Source organism: Epinephelus moara, chromosome 23 (assembly GCF_006386435.1).
Source record: "Epinephelus moara isolate mb chromosome 23, YSFRI_EMoa_1.0, whole genome shotgun sequence".
Lineage (NCBI taxonomy): Eukaryota > Metazoa > Chordata > Actinopteri > Perciformes > Serranidae > Epinephelus > Epinephelus moara.
Window position 1 is genome coordinate 4,405,596 of NC_065528.1, and position 21,645 is coordinate 4,427,240.

At 42.4% G+C, this 21,645-nt stretch overlaps 2 protein-coding genes across 3 annotated transcripts in view; both read right to left on the reverse strand.

The window, feature by feature from the left end:
- Nucleotides 1-271: 271 nt before the first annotated feature.
- On the reverse strand, nucleotides 272-6,631 carry tmem121b (transmembrane protein 121B). Its single transcript, XM_050036414.1, has one exon. The coding sequence runs from the start codon at nucleotides 6,279-6,281 to the stop codon at nucleotides 5,010-5,012; it is 1,272 nt and encodes a 423-aa protein (XP_049892371.1). The 5' UTR covers nucleotides 6,282-6,631; the 3' UTR covers nucleotides 272-5,009.
- Nucleotides 6,632-8,583: 1,952 nt separating this feature from the next.
- mkrn1 (makorin, ring finger protein, 1) overlaps nucleotides 8,584-21,645 on the reverse strand; it is a 29,736-nt gene continuing 16,674 nt past the window's right edge. For both annotated transcript variants that reach the window (XM_050036147.1, XM_050036148.1), the window contains 5 exons: nucleotides 18,567-18,790; nucleotides 16,991-17,205; nucleotides 14,098-14,208; nucleotides 13,366-13,510; nucleotides 8,584-11,507 (listed from right to left, as the gene is read on the reverse strand). In XM_050036147.1, coding sequence (XP_049892104.1) covers nucleotides 11,295-11,507; nucleotides 13,366-13,510; nucleotides 14,098-14,208; nucleotides 16,991-17,205; nucleotides 18,567-18,790 — 908 coding nt within the window. In that variant the 3' untranslated portion in view covers nucleotides 8,584-11,294. The remainder of the gene's footprint in view (nucleotides 11,508-13,365; nucleotides 13,511-14,097; nucleotides 14,209-16,990; nucleotides 17,206-18,566; nucleotides 18,791-21,645) is intronic.

Consider the following 21,645-nt stretch of genomic DNA (forward strand, 5'->3'; position numbering starts at 1 on the left):
AGCCTCCCTCGGCATATGGGTGAGTAGATAATGGCTGAATTTTCATTTTTGGGTGCACTATCCCTTTAATACCAGTACAGTTAGTATTTTGAGTTCCACAATCAGTGGTGTATATCAGTCGCGCACACGTTCCCGAGTGCCTATTTTTTTAGGGCGCAGCGCCTGCACCTTGAGATAAAAAGAGCACTGCATGATAGGTGACGAGGAACAACCAATCACAGCCAACATATATCTTTCCCTTCTTCCATAAATATCAACCTGTGATAAATATGGAGAAGAGGTTTATCATTTTAGTGCAGGGGCGCCAGGGCTTTACATCTGTCTAACAGACAATATTTTAGGCCTACACACTTAAAAAATAGCACCTGGAAGAAGATCAGGTCTGCACTCAGGATTTCATGTAAGTAGGCAGGTGCTTGTTATGGTTGCTTAGCAACTTCAGATGCAACCTGCCTCTGCGCTCTTTAAAGTTGGCACAGAATAGACACAAGAGTCGCACACAGCGCCCGGCATGTGTGCTGCACCTTTAAGTGTTTACAGGACACAACAAGTCAGTAATAAAGTTTGATTTGTTGGGCCAGCTTGTTCCAAAGAAATTCCCTAAATGTCAGATTGTTCCTTTAACACCAATAAAATGGAAGTGAGTATTATTACATTAAACTGATCAGATCGTTGATGACTGCCATTGGTTCAGATTTGGGAGGTCACCTGCCAGATTACTTTTTACCACTTTGTTTTTCCCTCTCTGTAATCTGTGACCTTGGAGGTAAGGGACATAAAAAAGAGGGATTCCAGGAACGACAACAACCATCTCTACATACATGTAAGCACATTATTTTACATCACTAATTTCTTTTTCCCCTCAAACTGATTTTCTTGACAGAATTGGGAATCCATAGATTATGAAGTACTAAGTCAGTAATGCATATATCTGTAGTCCCAGACTCACAGTTGTGTTGAAAATGACTTTTTCAGAGTCTGCTGAGCTTTCTTGTATACTGGGTGCGACCTTTTAGCAATGAAGAAATACTGAGGTCCATGAATGAATAAATAGGTGTTCTTGGTGAGAGATTAAGAGCTGGGCTCTTAGGTGACCCAGAATACTGATGGATGTCAGAGTGACCAGTAGCCAGTGATCTTTAAGGACTCTTGATCCAAGAAGTGTGAGAAGTAGTAAAACAGCGGCACAGCCAGCGACACCAACAGAAACTTCTGTCAGCAGGCGGTCCGTTTGAAAAGGGCTGTAGAAAACCTGTTAGTCATGGCACTGTTGGATCTTTATACATGGCATTAACTTACACACAAGTGTCTACTCTACTGTTAGTACCGGAAACAGCATTTAGAAGCAGCACAGATCCGCAGACAACACCGTCATCAATAGAAAACACTGGTGTGCAGGGGGTGAGTCAAAGCAGAGGATTCTTCAAATTGCACTTTACGTCCCAACACGACACAAAGTCCAGCTGTTGTCTCTCCGTTCAAGGTGAAACTCACAGACTGAACACACACAAGTCGACAAGGTCCAATGCACTATAGTTTGATCTGTGTTTGTTAGTAGGCTATTGCAGGTGTTGGGTTTGACTGTAGCACCTGTAAACTGGTCTGAAAGGGGAGCTTTGTAAGGCTGGTACAGATGATGCATTCCAGACATGTACAAAAATTGGAAAATCCATCCTCCTGTAATGTAAAATGTCATCGGCCGTCCAAGAGAAAACCTCAAAAAGATTAGTCAGCTCCGAGGTTTCAGAGATACAGTTATCTGACGTCACTTGGACGTAGCAACATACCCTGTCAACGAAATCAAACTGCTGAGAAATGAATGTTGTTAGTCATTAATAATGAATCTACGGACTCTTTTTTTTTTTTTGCATCACATGATGTCATATGCATCATAACCCCATTGTGGTTAAAGGTTGGACACAGCTGGACATGGCTGGATTATTGGGCCCTGAAGGCCTCAGGTTGTGTGTGTCGCAATGACTTTCTGGTTATTTGTTTGGCAGTATGCACTGCTAAATGGAAAGGGCCCTAAGGTGGGTCTTGTATTTTTATCCAGTCATGGGGCCCTATGTCAAAATCTAATGTAAGGCTGCAAATACCTTCTCAATAGAAGCCTACAACCTGTGTCTTCCTCGTTGCCATGTCGCAGGTTACTGGTACTTGGCAGCAATTTGAACAGCTTAAGATCTGTGCCCAGGTTTAAAGTTAATATCGATATATAGATAATATAGACAATTTTAGGCCAAGCAAATGCTTCTTTTTTAAAAAGCTGCGGAAGAGGGAGGGACCCTTTTGCAACTTGACAAGACATATAGAAAAGTACAGTTGCGCTATCGGTTGTTAATCAGTTAAGGAGCTGGCACTTGCAATCCAAAGCAGCTGCCTTAGGGCCACAGACACCAAAGGGCCCCCAGTTAGCTAATTATAACAGTTGTCTAACAGTCCGAAATTTGGGAGAACCCTCTGACTTCTGCTGGAATCTAACCCTGCAGGTATTGCCATTGGACTGTGTCTATTTTCTTTCACATCTCTTTCTTCAACACTATACAGTGGAAGTGAATTCAGTTTTGTTAACAAGATTTTAAAAGATCTAACGCAACATATCACTCTCTACAAATGATCTCCCTGTTACTGTGGATCATCCAAAGAACACAGAGACAGCTTTTATAGGAACTATTCCTTTGTCAGTTCCAATTAAAACTGCTGACAGTGTGTTCTGTGGATTATTCAGAGTAACAGGAACACTGTTTGTGAGAAGACAAATGTCATTTTCTGATATGGTGAGTAGTAGAAACACTTTCTATTCACCATCATTATACATTGTTGGATTACCAACCAGGGTCTCTAAGAAAATATGTATGTCACATTTTGGTAGTGTTGCAGCGGTATGAGATTTTCACAGAATGATAAAATATTGCGGTTTCATGGTATCACAACATTACAGAATTGATAATATCAGTCAGAATGACCCTTAAAGGAATGAAAACAGAAGGGTTATTGTTGGTTGAACAAACGTTTTATCACTATAACTGAAACTTGAAACCATTTTGTAAATGGTAGCATGTGTAAAAAGTCTCCTCTTTGAAAATAAAGGGGAGAATTAACGTCAAGTTGCTTTTTTTCTCAATGTCGTAGATAAGCAAATGTACGCGAAACTTTTATATCACAGTATACCTTGACACCGGTAGATTGCTGCAACTCTACAATTTCAGTAAAGTGACCATTTAAAGGGTAACTCGGGTATTTTTCAACTACAATGCTATTTTCCCATGTTTTTATGTATACGCGACTAAACAGAACAACATTTTTTTTAATTAGTCCAGTACTGAGCAAGACTGAAAAAGACTGCAATGTAATCCCAGCGAGCAACTGAGCACCATCAACTTACATCCATTTAAAGTGCTTGTTTTTGCCACTGACAGGCTCAGATTGTTATTTGAAGTATCTGATAACATTATGGAATGGTTCTCTATCGAGACAGAACTTTTTGTTAAAGAGTAGGGCCTTTTCACACCTAGGTCGTTTGGTGCGGACTTTTGGACTTTCCAGTTTGGTCCGCAGGTGTCAAAACTACCCCCTGACCACAGTCCAGACCAAATAGACGAAATTTGGTCTGGCCAAAAGAGGTGGTCTCAGTCCCGACCAAACGGAACCATGGTCCGGTCCGTTACTAGTGTGAACACATTTTTTTGGATGGTTCGGACTTTCGGGCCATTGACAGGAAATTCTGGTGCACCGGTTGTTCATTTCCGCCAGGAGAGAAGTCAAGTCCACCATCAAAAATGAGCTGGCAATGGTCACTCACCTCGACGCTGGTCGCTCCCAAGTTGGCAGGGTTCTCAGTTAGCTAACATTGCTAGCTGTCTCCTCCTCCTCCTCCTTTCCTGCCGGCGACGATGACATCTTGGCACAAAGTGTAGATTTATATTTCGTTTTTGTACGAGCCGCAAGTATTGTCTTCTAGGTTGGCGCTGCAGCTGATAGCAATGCCAAAATAGTATGAGTAGCGTGACGATTATTAGAATCGGTTCGTCCATTTTCGTGAGGTAATGTTCGTAAACATTGAGGGGATTTCTACCCACCTACTTGACAACACACTGACATCAGACCCCCGCCCATTTATAAACCAATCGATGTCAAATATAAGGTGACGCAACCCACGTAGATGAACGTAACTATGTCATGTAAAGTTCTTTAGTCCGCTCACAGAATTGCAATGTGAATGCAAAACCAAGGGACCAAATGTATACAATAACAAAAACATGAACCTGGGTCTGGACCTTGGCTTTTTGTTAAGCCAGAAACAGCCCTGAAATTGCTATTGCCAGACCCACCAGACTCCATTTAAATAAATGTTAATTTTATCATCATGAAACACACTTCATTCAAAGTCAGCAGAAGTGAAATAAAACTCTCAAAAGCTGTCTTTGTTCATCTCTCTGCTGTTCCAACAATCATCAACTCTGGTTTGGTTGAAATAAACCCTTAATTCACTCAGTTAGATATGAAAATATGCTGGCTTTATATGCTCTTAAATTACTGTTTTAATAAATGGAGTCTGGTGGGTTTAGCCGTGGTGATTTCAGGTCTGTTTCTGGTCAAACTAAAAGGATCTTACTCTTTAACAAAAAGCTCTATGTATGTGGGGTCCTTTCAGTAATGTTGTCAGACACTTATAATAATAATCTGAGCCTGGCAAACACTTTTGGTGGGAGTAAATTGAGGGTGGGAAGATGCCCCATGTGGTTACATTGCAGCCTGTGTCTGCAATTTACTTTGTCATATAACTGTACAGAGTAAATCACTTTTCCCTACTCTCATGTATGTTGATACATGTTGCCTAAATACCTTTGTGTGGCTTTGCTGTCTATCTGGAAGCAGGAGCTGTGTTTGTAATTTGGATTTTCCCATTTCCAGCTGTGTCTGGAACGCAACACGACGCGTCCACTTTGCCCGCCATCAGACAGACAAACGGACAGGCGGCCCCTGACCCTCAGTCAGCCCGGGCTCTAGGACTGTGTGACGGCCAGGGTGTTGACATATCCGTGCGGACACATGTCGTTCTCGGACACGCAGTGGGAGAACTGGGCCGGGTTGCTGCCTCCGGCCAGCCTCCGGACCCCACGCACCGCCACGCACTGCTCCACCAGCTCCAGGAACTTACACGCCAAGAAGAAGATGTTTTTAAACATGAACACCGACACCGGCATCTTGTAGACGTAAACCTGGAAACACCTGACCACAAGCAGGGGCGCGTTGACCACCAGGCCCGTGGAGAAGCGGGCCCACAGCCACCGGCAGCGCAGCTCGGACGCCGTCAGCTCGTAGAGCCAGATCACCGGCACGGCCAGGGCCACGAAGTACACCGTGATGACAGTGTACTTGAGGTACACGGTGGGGATCTCGCTCCTCAGCAGCATCTCCACCAGCGTGAAGCTGTCCAGCAGGTCCAGGCAGGTGCTCATGAAGCAGCTCTGGGAGTGGTGCCGCGTCGCTCCGTTCAGATCCTCGATGATGGAGTTGATGAGGCAGAAGAGCAGCGGCGCGGACAGCAGCATGATGATCTTGAAGCCGGTCACTCCGCACGGGACCTTGAGCGCGATCAGATCCAGGATGGACGTCTCCAGGATGAGCACCACCTTCGGCGTGCAGGCGATGACATAGATGAGCCAGGCCAGGTAGGCGTAGGTGAACTCCCCGAGGTTGCAGCCGAAGATGGAGCTCTTCTGGTGGAAGCCGCAGGCCCGCTCTCTCTTGCTCCGCGCGTTCTTCATGAAGAAAATCCCCCAGCCCGAGATCACCACCAGGTCCGTGGCTATCCATGAGCACCAGTACAGGTCGTTGAAGATGATGAGGTAGAAGTCCAGAATGCCGCCCTGGAAGACGAGGAGGAGGAAGCAGAGCGCCTTATACAGCAGGCTCCTCTTGGATTTGTGCGCCAGCAGGGGAGCGGTCTGCATGAACTCCCCCGATGTCATGATGCAGGCGGCGGCCGCGGCCGAGGAGACCAGGGGCTGGATGCTGCCGCTCTCCTCCGGGATGATGCTGCCGCTGGTGGTCTGGGTGTCCCGCCTCCTGCTGAGGTGCCCGGCTTCCGGAGAGGAGGAGACGGGGGAGTCTGGGCTATAGCTCGCTTCGGATCGGAGATACTCTGCCTTCGGATTGTCGTTCTCAGTTTCTGAGATCATTGTATTTGTGCGGTCGCCTCCCTTTCTCCTCTCTTTCTTCCTCACTGATGCTTTTAAAGGTGGAGAGAAAGAGGCGCGCGCAAAGAGAGGCATGGACTCTGATGGAATGGACTACACCTGCTTTTGTTTACAACAGTTATTTGCACATATTATTATGTTTTTCATTACGTCATTTTATCTACAGTTTTTTTTAAATATATACTTCACACTAGCTATGATTGCTTAAAGCAATTTATGTTGTTTTCAATATTTTGTACTGAACATGATCATGTTTCAACACTGATGCATGTCGAGTTAAACATGCACAGGTAGAATGATAACAAACATATTATATACAAATGGACTAAAAATAAAAATAGAGAATTAGGAAAATGATATTTTTAAAAGGTATTCAGTTTACAAAAAATGATTTATGTAGCCTATTCACTTAACATGTTTGGACTTTTTTTTAACGTTGGTATTTCTGTATAGACAATTTATACAGTAAAGTGCACTGTATACACGGTGTTATTACTCGTTAATGTTGGTTTTAAGTCGATACAGGGGCTGCATCAATCTGTTTGGGGCCCTGGGGCATAAATGAGCATCTGGGCCCCTAATACACCCCATTCCTCCCACTGTAGCCCTGTTTCCACCAAGCAGTCCGGTACGGTTCAGATTAGTTTGGTACACTTTTTTTTCCGTTTCCACTGTGAAAAGTTAGCCCTTTTTCCACCAAACACTTTTAGTATGGCACCTTTGGAACCAACAGTAACCCTTCAGACATGGTACCAAGACCCTACATCTGTTTAGCGTTTCCACTGCAAACAGTACTCTAACTCTGTGGGCAGGGTTGTCACTCACTGCTCCGTCCAGTATTCACTGTATTTCCTCATCACTGGTGACACTGAGGGAAGTCTGCACCTCATTTATCCTCCACAGAACGAAGCTGCACGCAGACATTTTCAGAACCAAATAAAACAGGCTGCAGTGAGAGTCTCTCTCCATGGGATATTTGAAAATAGGGGTTTGTGCATCTAGTCCTTCTAAGGCAAGCGCAGGGGTTTAGTGTTGCTGGAGCCCACAGGAACAACACTCCACAACACTTTTTATTGTCCATCTGTGTCACCGGTAATGAAGTACAGTGAGTGCTGGACGGAGCAGTGAGTGTCAACAAATGTATTCTTTATATGAGGGGGACGACACCTGTGCAAGGACACACACTATGGGGCAGTCAACAAAAAACAAATGGCAGTAAGCGAAATATGCAGGTTGAAAATTACAACTTCAAACAAACTTGTTTGAATAAAAAAGTTTCAAAAAGCATTCAGGATTTTTGTAAATTTAGTATTACCTGTTAAATAGCTTTACATTCGGTGACAAGCACATTATGAGTTGTTTAGGACTCAAAACTCAAAGTTTAGGACTGGGGACTTGAGACTTGACTCAGGACATGCTTCTCTTGCCTTGGGAGTTGAGTGGCAAGTCCTGAGACTTGCAAAACTAATGACTTCTTAGTCCCACCTCTGCTGTTTACTTACACTAGAGTACTAAGGTAGTCATTTGGAAGCACAGTCATTTAGGAATATGCAAAACAGGTTAACATGTGGTTAGGGTTAGGCACAAAACACATTTGGTTATAGTTGGAAAAGATCATGTTTTAGCTAAATATAGTTGCTTTTGGTGGCACAATCCCGGCTATTAATGGTGAAAAAAAAAGTGATGAGTAGCAAAAAACCATCCATGTTTGGTGGCTAAATAGCAGCTGGAAACACAATAGGCCCCTGTAAAACAACAGCTTTTGTTGTCTGTTGGTCTCAAACAGTGGCCTGCAGCTTGTCACCAGATGACAAAGTCAGCTGATATACTACATCAGTTTAGAAACGATATGACAAGCATAAAACGTATAACTGTTGACGCATATGTGGTTCGCAGAATCGTACAATGCAAATATTTTCCTCTGTCGACTTGGCTAAACATGCGAGTACAGAACTTAAATGGAAATTAGAGGACCAACCTCAAGGTCCAGATTATGTCACTTGATATCGCACTTTGGTGGTGCATTTCCCTAAAAACACTTGAAATTAAAAAAGCTCAAATCAGTTTAATCTGAAGCAGCAGATCAGAGGTGAAAACACCACACTGACAAAACACTTTATAAAGTTTTTAGGGTGAACAGCCTGGCAAACAGTCCCATATATACTCTCTTTTAGCTCTGTTTTTGGTCTCCACCAACTCCTGTTGTTAATATATGCATCTTTAGCGGCTAAATGCTCCACTATGTTCACTAGCTAGTCTCTAACTGTGTCTATTTGCTGTTCAGTGCTGAGCAGGTAGTGTGCAGTGGCTTTCTCAGAGCCTCTCCGTAATTCAGACAAGACAAGACAACAGACAAAGAGTCAGACTCCACACAGCACAGAGATTGATAATAAACTTTAATTTCAAGTTAAGATGGATGGCTGTGGAACATAGAAAACACACATTTCAGTATAAACATATGCATTCCGATGGAGTTTAACAGGTTGAGACCGGCTATCAGGAGTCTGTGGATGAACATCTCAGCAGCAAAGCGTTACTCAGTGAAGCCAACACAGAGCAGTGAATCTACACTTCACACTGGTGCTGTGGGGAAACTAAAAGTGTCTCAGTTCCACGATTCTCTGCACTGCAAGTCTGCTGAAGAGCTTAAAGTGTTGACTCTTTAGCCGGGTTCTGACAAAGGAGTTGTCTTTTGGTACCACAGGTGTTCCTGGATGCTGAGATTCAGGATGGTGTAGGGAGAAGATTTGAAACAAAGTTCTTTGTATTTTGTCTGAGTGACGTAGCTGTTTACTGATGCGGGAGCAAATTGGACCACAGAGAAGTTAGAGCTTTGTAGTTGGATCACAGAAAAACAAAAGTATCTGGAAAACCTGACATGACATTTCACCTTAATTGCACAGTAAATTCATTCTTCATTCAAAGGCAGTATGTTTCCCAGATTCACTACAGGTGCACAGGTGTGTGTGTGTCTGTGTGTGATAGAAGAGGAAGGTAGGGGTCATTTAGCCCGTAGCCACTTAGTTTTTTACCCCTAGCCTTGATCCAGGACCTGTCATACAATGCATCAGGGTCCTAGATCATTGTCTTTGTAACCCAGACACTTCACTGAGCAGTGAATGAGACTCTTGACTGCAGCACACTCAGCAGCAGTAAGCTCGCTGCTGCCACTGGTGGCTTTTGTTCAGTAGTATAGCTGTAGTATAGCTTCCAGCCACCAGCGGGAGCACTGAGCAGCACTCTGTGGCCTCAAACTATGCACACCATATGCTAGAGGACTTGGGATCTTGCAGGGTCACTATTTACACAACTACAACTAGAGTCCTTTTGAGATTGTTTTCCATCCCGCTACTGGAGGATGATCAAACTCCCTTTAAAAAATATTAAATATTAATTTCTTAGTGTGTGCAAAAACACGATTCTACAAACACAAGACAAAAGGCGTCAAATGTCGACAGTACACTTGTGAATTCTGCATCAATATAATGCATAAAGATAAACTGTATCAGTGGACAAACTTGACATTTTGGATTCTGTCGCCTCAAATTGCTACCAGCCTCCGATGGTTAGCGGCACTATTTTAGCGAGACGAGACCGTAAGAATGAGAGGAATGAGAGATTTCTCACTAAAGTAAGTGCTGGTTGATAGATCAGATACACGCCAAATTAAACACTGACTCCTCCAAACTGGCCACCAACGTCATTCGATGTTGATATTTAAACTTAGGTTGTGATGTCCAGTGACGAAAATTCAATATCGGGAGGTCTAATGCCAACGTCAATTTGGCGTAAAATACTGACGACAGATGATGTTGATATTTTGTTGGTTTTAAGTTACAAAAATCCATCGTCTTCCAAACTTCTCGTGCCAAAGTCATCTCGACCTACAGTAACAACATGATGTAAGGACAGAGAACAAAATCCAATGTATACTTCACAAAGTTAACGTCCACTCAATGTGAAATTCTAACGTTGTTAGACATGTCAACCCAGTTTTCATTCCAACTACAATTTAACATCTGATGTTAGAGTACATTGTTTGTTGACAATGTTCACATCATTCAACTTCAGTATTTGCATGAGCCAAGGCTAAAAACTTGCATATTATTAAACATGTTTGATTTTGTCGGAACATCAGGACGAGAAAAAGACTGCTCGTACTACCTCTTAGGACCACTTTACACCAAACTAGCCAGATCACAGGAGCACGCAACACCGAAGGGAAAACTGTCGTGATTTTATTCCGACACTGGAAATTTTTTCTGCTACAGTGAAATCGCAGATCAGTGTGCTCTAGAAATTTCACTTCAAATCCCACAGCTGCAGATCAGCCTTTGTAAACCTGCTCAGTCTATGAAATGTCCGAGTTACAAACACGGCCACTCAGGATCAGGGCTGGTGGTAAAACCTCACAACAGTTTGACTGTTTGGGCTCTGATGGACAGTTTATGTTCTAAATGCCTCATGAAAGACTTTCTGACCCTGAATAAAGGGGACAGTAAATATTTTTCAGTACAACATGGAGATGATTATGGTAAATGTATTAAACATCAGCACAATATATTGGCTATCAGCAGCTTAAAGGAAAAAAAAAAAGGTATGTAAAATCTTACAACATGCCCATCACGATTACAGTAAATGGTGCGGAGTAAGTTCGAGTGCATCCTCAGAGTCTCAGAAGTATGTATTAACACCTGGGTAGATGATAAACAAGTCAAACCCACACCCACAAATAAACTTGACAATGTTTATTAGCAATATTTGAAGTTATAATTTTTGTTAAATCTTATATTGAGCTCTTTTTGTCATTTTATTATTTTTCCTTTTAACATGAACCGCACAAGATAGACCCACAAGGATAGATGTCTAGAAAATGTTTAGCACGAGCGCACTGACTTGCTGAATTTTTTTTTCTTTTCTTTTTTTTTTTAATCTTTTATAAGTTCATTTATTTTATTAATGGCCTGCTTAAAGGCACTGCCACAATACAGGGGGGTGGGGGAAAAGCTACTGTCCATCACTCGCACAAGACAGTCCATTCTAGTGTCTAATATACATGAGGGCGGGTGGGGATAGTGGGTGGGGCTGCTATAGGTAAATCTCATAGAAATCGTCCAGCTCCTCGTGAAACAAGTCCCATTCATCCTCTGAATCTGTCACCTCGTCGTCGGTTCCTGCGGCGAGCAGCATGAGGAGCATCTCGCTCAGCTCAAACGTCACCATCTCCTCGTCCTCGTTGTCAAAGGAGTCAGTGCTTTCCCGCTCGTCAAAGATGTCCCACAGTGGTGTTCGCCTCGAGTTCTGGGAGGAAAGAGGAGAGGGTTTTATTTTCCAACAAGAACATACTCTGGAAACCGTAAATACTGTTCCCATATAATATCATTTAATGTGGAAACAGACAACCTTTCAACTAGCGCAAGCTAGCTAACACGGCCTGCTTATCAACTCCTTGATCATAACAGTATATTTTAACTTTCATCACTGCTCATTTTAGACAGGACACCACAAGAAAACATGTTTATGTAATATAATGTGTGTTTAGATTGGTTCCTGTTTGGACCCAGGCACAATCCGGGGAAAATTAAGGCTCACTATTGTTAGCACGTTAGCTAACACTGGCAGCCAGACAACAAACATCTATGATCCATTGTCCGTTTGATAATAGAAACAAAGAACACATTTTCTTGTGGTGGCATTTCTGAAATGAGCAGTGGTGGACAGTACTTTATTCTGCCATGATCAAGGAGTTGATAAGCAGACAGCTTTATCTGAAAAGTTGTCTACTTCCCAATTAAATTATATAGAGTAGGGCTGCCCCCTAATAGCTGACCAATTGTTAGTCGACAGAAAGGTTGTTAGTTGGTAAGATTTCATTGGTCGTTTAGTCACAAAAAAACAAACAAAAATGAAACTCTATTAGGAGCTGCACCTCGTCAAAATAAATCAAAACCTATATGACTGGACCATGTGGGAATTTAATTTGAAAGGACAGACACAGGAGGTGACCATGCATGGCAGGAAATCCAAAGTGTGGGATCACTTTGAGAAGGTGGAGGACGAACCTAAAGTGATATGTAAACTCTGCAGGCAAACATTCGTCCAGTACAAACATGAAGTATCATCTGAAACATGGAAGTAGCTACATGCCCATTAGCCACTTAGCACAATCATTACTGCTTTGCCGATAGTGTCATTAACAGGCGGCTCGTTCAGTGTGTGACGTGCACTTGTAGATAAAATATAGGCCTATATTAATGAAGGTTCATTGGTACGGTTTTGTATTTCTCTGTAATGTAGCACAGTGTTAACAGTGTTACTGATACTATTCTTTCTCACACCTTCAACTTAAACCATTGTGTTGCCTCGCACAAAATATATAATTTAATAATTACATTAATATCGTAAACTTGCAGGCGACTAGTCGACTAATGGCCCTAAATGACAACTATTGGTCAACTAGGAAAATTCTTAGTCGGGGGCAGCCCTAAAAAATAGCGTAACAGACATGAATGACTGCATTCAAACAGAACTCCTTTGATAAGAGAAGAGGATATTCAATAAAAACAGGTCTTAACTGTGAAAATTCCTTCATGCCTCACATATCTGTTCACCATTTGACATCGTTTGCAAAACTGTATTTTCCGTTTCATTTATTATTCACATTTAACAATGGAACCTACACTGAGTAACAGATAGAAATCCCCGAATAATGTAAATAATGTTCATTTTACTAATTTCAACTAAAATCTTATTCTGTAATTCTGTACAACCATCCTGTCACACTACTGCCTTTACATATGTTAATTGTTGGTGGCCATTTTGGAGCTGCAACATCAGAGCTTTCCAACACATAACTTATTCTGTTTACTCTCCAAGCTCCATAAATGCACTACATTTTCAGTATGGCACTATTAATGGCAGGGTTTCTGTTCATCATTACACCTCAGAGGAGTTTTTATTTTCCTGATCACTGTGCATGTTATCACATATACTTTCCACATCCAGCAGAGGGTGCTACAGCTGAGGAGCTGTGGTTACTTTTACTGGCAGAGTAAAAGCAGAGGCTTCTGACAGCATTAACAATCCGTATATGTACCAGTAAAGAAAACTTTGGGAGTACTTGCTGGTGCAATGACAGGGTGTTAGTGCGAGCTGTTACCCGATTCCTGCTGTTGGACCCGGTCTGTCTTCGCTGTGGTTGAGCCTCCTCCAGCCGACCATCAGGGAAAGCGTGCTTGTAGAAGCAATTTGAGCCAAAAGGACATGTTCCACGACCCTCGTCAAAGTATCGACACGGTTTACTCCTGGAGAGAACAAGAAGAAGCCAGAGAATACGAACAGAAAGTGAGATTGTCTCAGTGATTCCAAGTAAACCTGTCATAATAATGTTGTTATCAACTTATCGTACGATATTCAAACATGACTTCAATCATTGTGCTGACCTCGATACTGCCCACTGTGTTAAGGTTACATGTGTGTTTGTTTACATCATGCATCGGCCCGCTCCCTGTAGAGCTTCCCACCATCGCCACCCACTCCTGCAGATTCACCAACCCACTCATCACATCCACCCGCAACAGCTATCTATTCAAAATCTGTCTGCTCCATCCTGAAGGGAAAATAATGGACTTTGCATTGCTGATATTTAACAAATTTCAAAAGACCAGAAAATTACAAGAAGAAGAAGCTTCATTAAATACCTTTAAAGAAAAGACAAGGAAACTCAGCTTCAGCTTTAGTGAAAACTAAAGAAGGAGAAAAACTGTATGCATTGTGTCCCTGTTTCTCTGGTTTGTTTGTTTCCTGTAGTAGATACAAAGCAGTTGGTAGAAACAAGGCTTCAGTGCAGCACTTTGTGTAGTGAGTGTGTGGATGTGTATCCTTTGTGTACCCCATGCCATCCTTGTATTTCTGGATGAGTTTCTGCTTGTCGTCCTTATCCTCCACCCAGTACTCGCTTGGGATGACAAAGTTAGATGTGATTCGACACTCTGGGCAAGACCTGCAAGGAGAAGAAAACAAGTGGTGGAAAGAGTCCTGGAACATTGAGAGTCTGGTACAAGTACTGTTAAACATCAGCTGTGTGGTGACTGGGATTGGGCCAGTGTGGCATCCTGACCAGAACATTACAATAAGAACACAACCTGTTAACAAAACTCCATCTATCTGCCCATATTTTCTTTACAACAAAGCATTCCCATAAATAAAGATGTCAAGGGAAAGTATGGACTACGGTTAGCTATGGTTAGCTAGAGGCAAACTGGTACCATGGTGGACAACTTTACAGCTCTGTACCTTTTATTCATCCAAAAATGTATGTCTCTGTATGTAGATTTCGCCATGCTGTTACCGGCTTCTTCTTCTGTCACGCATTTAATGCTATTCCACTTCCGCGTCAAAGCCTCGGCTAGTTTTGACCCCCAATCCGACTTTGAGAAATCTGATTTTGTACGATTTCAGTCGCACTAACATGGGCCCCAATCACACACAAAGCGTTTTTCAGGTCCCAAAACACCTCTACTTTTTTTTTCTTTTTAAATTGCACTTAATTGCCACTAGTAAAAACGCGCTTGCTGTGCCCTTTTATTGTTGCCAGGCAACCAACCCCTCATCTCCATAGCCTAACCTTCCTGTGTAGTCAATCTACCGCTTATTTATTTTATTTGACAGCAATTAGCAGCTATTTACTAAAATGGACAGGCAGAGGGTGTTTGCTGTAGCTCTGGTTGAGGGTGAGAGGCTGTCAGCAAGTAGTTTGTTGGGCACAGGGAAGAGGAGATCTGTGGGTACATGACATCATAAAAAAATTTAAAAAAGAGGGTGGATCACAGGGCGTGCCACCAGTTGGTTCAGCAGCTTCGCCTCCATGATGGCCATTTCCAGTTTGAAAACCTGCTGTCTGTTGTCAAGCCTAGCATAACAAAATGAATACTAACTATATGGTCCTGCTAAGCAACTGAGTACCACCAGTTTTTCCTCCATTGTTTACCAACTGTAAACTTGTTGTTGTGAATACCACAGAAGTCCTGCCACTCAAATCATCCGATTGGATAAGGGGAAAAAGACAGAGACAGTGGGGCGCTTTTCTGCTTTGAGTTTAGGTCTTTCTTTTTTTTTAACTCAAGGAGTTCAGAGTGCTCCGGCAAAAAAAAGGCGCCTAGTGTGCAGCAATGTAAGGTGTGTGGCAAGGCAAAACCAGCAAGCAAAAAGCTTCATTCTCATTAAAAACAATTACAAAAAGCCGCTTCCAGCTGCTAAAATGCTTTTTTGCGATGAGGGCCTTAGTCGATTTCACACAATAAATCGCTTTTCTCCGATGTCATGTAAACGTACTGAGTGGCCTCATATTCCCTTAGCATATGCATCAGGGTTGTGCTGTCCTAAATAGCTTCTCATCCACTTTTAAGTGACATTTTTTACGATTTTACGATGATTTTTAGATCTTTGCCATTTTTGACTACATATTTCAGCTAGATGAAGGATTCTAGTCATCGGACGTCTGGATCTTTAATTATCAGAGAAACAAGCTGAGCAAAAGTTGCCAAACACTATCAGAGAAACACTGATTTCTAACGTAAAGCTGCTTTAGTCAGTGTTTTTACCACTTCTAATCACCTGGTAGGTTTGTTTTTGAGAGGAGGAGATCTCTGTGGATTATTCGGTTCCTGGTAAAAACTTCCTTAACAATGAACACTGAAGGAATCCTAACTGTGAGAAACTGACTGCACTGAAAGCATTGCTTGTTTTTTTTGTTACCGTTTTGATTGAGAGACCCCTCGAGGCAGAAAATTACATACTGTATGTTTAACTGATCCTAACCTATCAATGTTGTGTTCATTGATTTTATTTAGACGTTCCCAGTTCCTACAGCTACAAATGTCCTAAAAAGCTTTCAAAACTCAGCCTTACAATCCCAGAGTTGGAAATTCATTCTGAAAACATTTCACAACCTCTGAATGTTATTGTTTTTTTATTTGAGCTCTTAATAAAGGAGCTTAAAATACAAAATAAATTCCTCACTGAGAACTTTAGGCTGCTTTGGAATTGAAAGTATTCAACTGCAATAAATGTGAATTACACATTTAACAATGGATTTAAAAAAGGGACATAAAGAGGATGACCTGATCTTGACTTAGTGAACCTGCTTCTCTTGTCTATACAACATTATGTGCTAATATTGCATGCAGCACTGTTGTATTTCTGTCAAGATGGGATGCCTGAAAGTATTTCACTTGTCTTCATTTCCTATCAGAATAAACAGGCAGATGTCTGCCCTCCAGCACACAGAAGAAATGAGCTTTAACTAAATTCATCTCTGTAACTTCCTGCACTGACAATTTAGGGAACTGGCTTTATAAAGAGGAATAAAATGTGAAATACAGTTTAAACTGAAATATCAGCTCAATACAGCACTACAGATAACAATGTTGAAATGATCGTCCATTTAAGGATCTTGACAGAAACTTAATCAATGGCTATTTTGATAGTTGATCGAGGAGACACAAAAAATGTGCTGTCCAAAGCTTCTCAGTTGCATGGACGCTCTGTTCGGTTCACTACCTGGAAATCAAATACCTCTGGATTTTTACACAGTTTGTCACATAGATTTTACAACTTTTCTGGTCATCTGTTTTGATGTTCTACAGACTATAACTCAATAAAAGCTACCTAATTGATTAGTGAATATTTGACAGTCTTCTGAGAAAATTGACGAGAGATTCAAATTCAAAATCATTTAGCCTCAGAGTGATGGAGCCCTACTTTGCCATGTGTAAGTGACTCACTTGATGATTTTGCTCTCAAACTGCTTGGCACTCCTCCACTTGCGAATGCACTTTAGACAGTAGCAGTGGCTGCAGTTGGAGAGGATGCCAAAGCGGCGCTCGCTTGGGTTGGCCTTCTCAAACACCACCTCCATACACACGCCGCACATCATGTCCTTGCTGCGTTGGATGGCAAATGAAATCTCCATGTCTTTCTCGTGGGCCTCGATGCATGCCTAGGAGAGGAAAGAGTTAAACCAACACACTGAGGCCTCTTCTGTTTAACCAGGGTTCTATTCAACTGTGCTCCTTGAGCTAACAGATCAGGAGAAAGCAGCTGGGAGAACACGGAGGAGTTCAAAACATGTCAAATGTAAAGTATTTCTTATAGACTGGACTTTACAGAGCTGTGTTCAGATAAGAGTGGCTCAATCTTACGTGCAAGAGTGAATTCACCACCGCTTTATCAGCCCCGCGTTGGCATCGGAAGTTATTTGCCTTGTAGATTGCCATTAGCCAAACAAGATGACATTCACCGATGGCAGCAGCCGATAGTTTTTAGTTATGTCACAAGAGGGCTCAAAACTAACTGTGTCCTGTTGTACCAGGGACAACAGAAAGGTCTCTGGGACAAACTAAAGTCTTCCCTGGGATGCCACTGGGGACAAAAAGGACGCAGTAAACTTGGTATCGACGTGTCAGAGAACGCACCCCATTTTTTTTCCCCTCATAATGCTACACTGAAACAATGAACCCGTGTTGAAGTCAGCAGGACGAGAGCTAGTTAATGTTAGCTGTTAGCAGCCAGTGGCTGGAACCAACAGCTAACAGAGGCTACATTACATATCTTTACTGAGTATCAGCCAACAGTAATCAGCTGGCCATCAATCTGGACATCCCTAATGTGGTTATAATATCACTGCAGCATCTTGAGACCTCTCTTTTTGTTTTTGCCTTTCTTCTAATATTAGGCACATTAGAGCCCACGGGAGTGAACATTTTTGGCTCCATGTTGCCACGGATTTGTACAGCAGCCAGAACTTTCCACTGTGCCTGTTCTGCTTGGCAACCATTCTGATAAATGTCACTGAAATTGCTTGGTGGAAGAGTCACTTTTTTTAATCAATAAATTATTGCATTTTGTTGTTTATTTATTTTCTGAATGTTGCCAGGTATACGTCGTAAGTATTGGTTTGTTTGATAAAAGCAAAAATCTTCTTGAGACTTATTGCTTAAATAAACTGCTGTGTCATGTTTTGGTGCCTGATCAACCTTCAATAGGGGAAGGGGAAAAAAATTGTTTAGCAATACTGAGGGACTGCTTAGACGGAGGGAAGTTTACCACAGTTCATTTACACATACTACCAACATTGTTTTGACACAAAGCTGGTTGAAAATCAGAAAAGTATTCCTTTGAAGTATTGTTTATTCATTATCCAATCTTTCATCTCTTTTCATCATTCTCTAATTAGCTAAGATCAGGGTACAAAACGTTTAGGTATTAGCATCTCATTTTGAGCTGTTGCAAACAGTCAATGTCACTGGTTAAAATGGCTTTATAATCCACTCCTTATGATTCCAGGGTATTCCAGGTTACCTTTGTGTGCTCAGAGCGCTGGGCGTTGTCAGTGGGGTGGAGCACCTGGAGGCCACACATGTCACACACATCGCCGTGGAGATAGGCACAGTTGATTCCGTAGCGGCACTCTCCAACGGCTGCATACGGACAGAGCTGCTTCCTCAACTCTTTGTTGTCCTGCGATGCTTCACTGTCAAACTCCTCGATGAGAGGGACGGAGCTCTCCACCTTCACTGGCTCAGCTGCACAGAGAAAGATTTTTATATTTATTTTGTGCCACATGCATGAGAACACTAAAACCTTTCATGTTTACGAATTGTCTTGCCTCGCAAATGAAGATAAGATGATCCGAGGACACTTTCCCTTTATTTGTTCAGACATGCCTCAAAATGCAACCTAACCCCCTGAACTAAAGTTGAGCTGCTCCAAATTTCACACAACATGACCTTGGATGAACCCTATTCATAGTGGAAGCCACATGGCATTTTTTGTGTTATTCATGCCTTTTGTTCCGTTGACTGGTACAGACCAAAAGAACAGAAATTACACATAAGGTGTTTTCAGACCAAACTGTTCTGGGGACTCCCTGTCCTTAGTACTATGGAGTTCCTGTACCCCTGAAAACATCTATTGTTGTTTTAGTGCTAGTCATTCTGTGTTCACAAACCAAGAGCAGTAAACATGGAGGTAAACAAGCACTTTTTTAGGAGGTCTTGGTCTCGTTGTTTGGCCCGTGTGTCTCAAACAGCTAAAATCAATGTGGCACAGACATGGTGCAACACATCTGCAGCAGCAGACTGATTCTAATCAACTAAAGCCACCATATCAACCACGGAAGTATCACCCTGCTCTTCACTATTTTTACATGGCTGGTCTCTTTTTCTCTACGCATGGCTTTGTGGCACTCAAACAGATAAAAAACTACACAGAACTGTGTCAAAAACAAGTACAATCTGTGCAAAAATGATTAGAACTAGTTCAGTTCAAAGCATGTCTGTCCAGCATTATATTAAAATTGAAAGCTCCACCTTTAACAGATGTAAATGCAACTACTTTGTTGCATTACAGAATGCCGCTCTGCCAAATAGCCATGCCACTGTGCCTTTCTCCTCTCTCACAATCTCTGCACAACTCCGCCCCACTCACTCACTCATACACAAGTTATCCAGAAACACTTCAGGTGCTTTTACACCTAACCTGTTTGGTTCGGTTAAAACTAACTCAGGTCTGTCTGCATGGTTAGTACGGTTTGTTTGGGCTGGTATGAAAGCTGTCAGTCGAACCCTGGCGTGGACCAAGCAACTGAACCAAGACCGCTTGAAAAGGTGGGTCTCAGTCTACTTCAGAATAGGCTCTGGTGCAGTTTGTTTGTGGTATGAAAGAAAGTGAACCAACCACAGCATTTTATGATAGCAGATACGTGATTTTAGCAACAGTTAAACTATCAATAAATCCATCTGCTGATCATGAAATCTGTCTGCGATCTCATGATTGATCCTAATAAATGCCACTTATATCCCATAACCTTTTAATGCTAATGCATACATGTAGCCATGGTAACACATATGCACATCAGTGAGGGTTTTTTCCCTGATTAAAAAGCTGTCACCATTGTATCTGACTCCATGTACTTTATCTGTTCATTAACTCCATTAAAAGTGTGTGATACTGATCATCCCACAGTTTTAAGCCCCAAACCATCATTGTATAAGACGCCTTCTTTTCATCCTGTCTCTCTGTTAGTCATTATTCATAACATGCCATTGATTTGCAGTCTAATAATAGCCTACTAATAATGCATACAATAAGTTATTTCTCCACAAGCTCTTTGTGAAACCAAACAACATAAATATAAACACTTAAGAAGCATTAAAGTGCTGCTGCATTAACTTCTGTCAGTCAATCGAATTTGATTTCCCCACATGGGTCCTGATGATGCAGGATGGGAAACACCCAAACTGTCCAGTCACTGAGTTACCCATCAGTCTGTAGAATTTCATGTTTACTCCTCTTGGTTTGTTTACAAAAAAGTCAGTGTGAACAGAAACCGAACCAAAACTAAAATGCAACAAAGGAGCATTTTTTCCCTCTGGTGCGGACCAAATGAAACCTACAGGTGTGAAAGCACCCTTAGAGAAACACAGTGCTGCAGCTCTGTTTAATCTGTCTGTTCATTAGTCTACAGTGTGACATCGGTCTATATGTTTCACACACTACACTAAATCAGTCTGTGAGATAAATGAAATGACGACAGTAGCACACGTGCAGTACAGCGCTGTGCTGTATGTGTGGGAGACAGAGCTGCTTGATTGTGTCACGTCAGTGTTTGTTTGCTAGCTTGTGTGTGAGGTGGATCATAGCGCATTTCCATTCTTCTTGGTAGTTGTAGTCTACTGTGTGACATTTAAACAGTGACTGGATGCAGGCAACAGATGTGTTTTTAAAAATGCAGCGACAACACAGACTTATATGACAAGGACAAAGTGTCTCTCGCTCCTTCATTCCCTCAGCCTCTCTGTTGATGCTGTGTGCATAAATAAGATTAGTAGACTAAAGAAATAAAAATATTTAAATCATTTTCCAGCACTAACGTCTTTTAGCTTTTAAAGGCGCTGTATGTAAGAATGTGGCCAAAACAGTTACTGCACTCAAATTCAAAATACTGCTGCGAGTCGTGTCCGCCCCCCCCTCCCCTACAGATTCGAGGTTGCTGGACAGCGGCACGCTGGAGACTGATTTGTTTGCCCACGGGCGGCTGCCGTGGCAGGGCCGTGTCGCCGCATCCTTGATCTTCAGTTTTCCGCTGCTGCCGGGATACAGCTGAGGAGGAGCCGGTTGCAAATGCTATGTACCGGGACACTGCTAACGCTGCTTCTTGGATACAGCTGAGGAGGAGCCGGTTGCTAATGCTATGTACCGGGACACTGCTAACGCTGCTGCTGGGATACAGCTGAGGAGGAGCCAGCTGCTAATGTTATGTACCGGGACACTGCTAACGCTGCTGCTGGAATACAGCTGAGGAGGAGCCAGTTGCTAATGTTATGTACCGGGACACTGCTAACGCTGCTGCCGGGATACAGCTGAGGAGGAGCCGGCT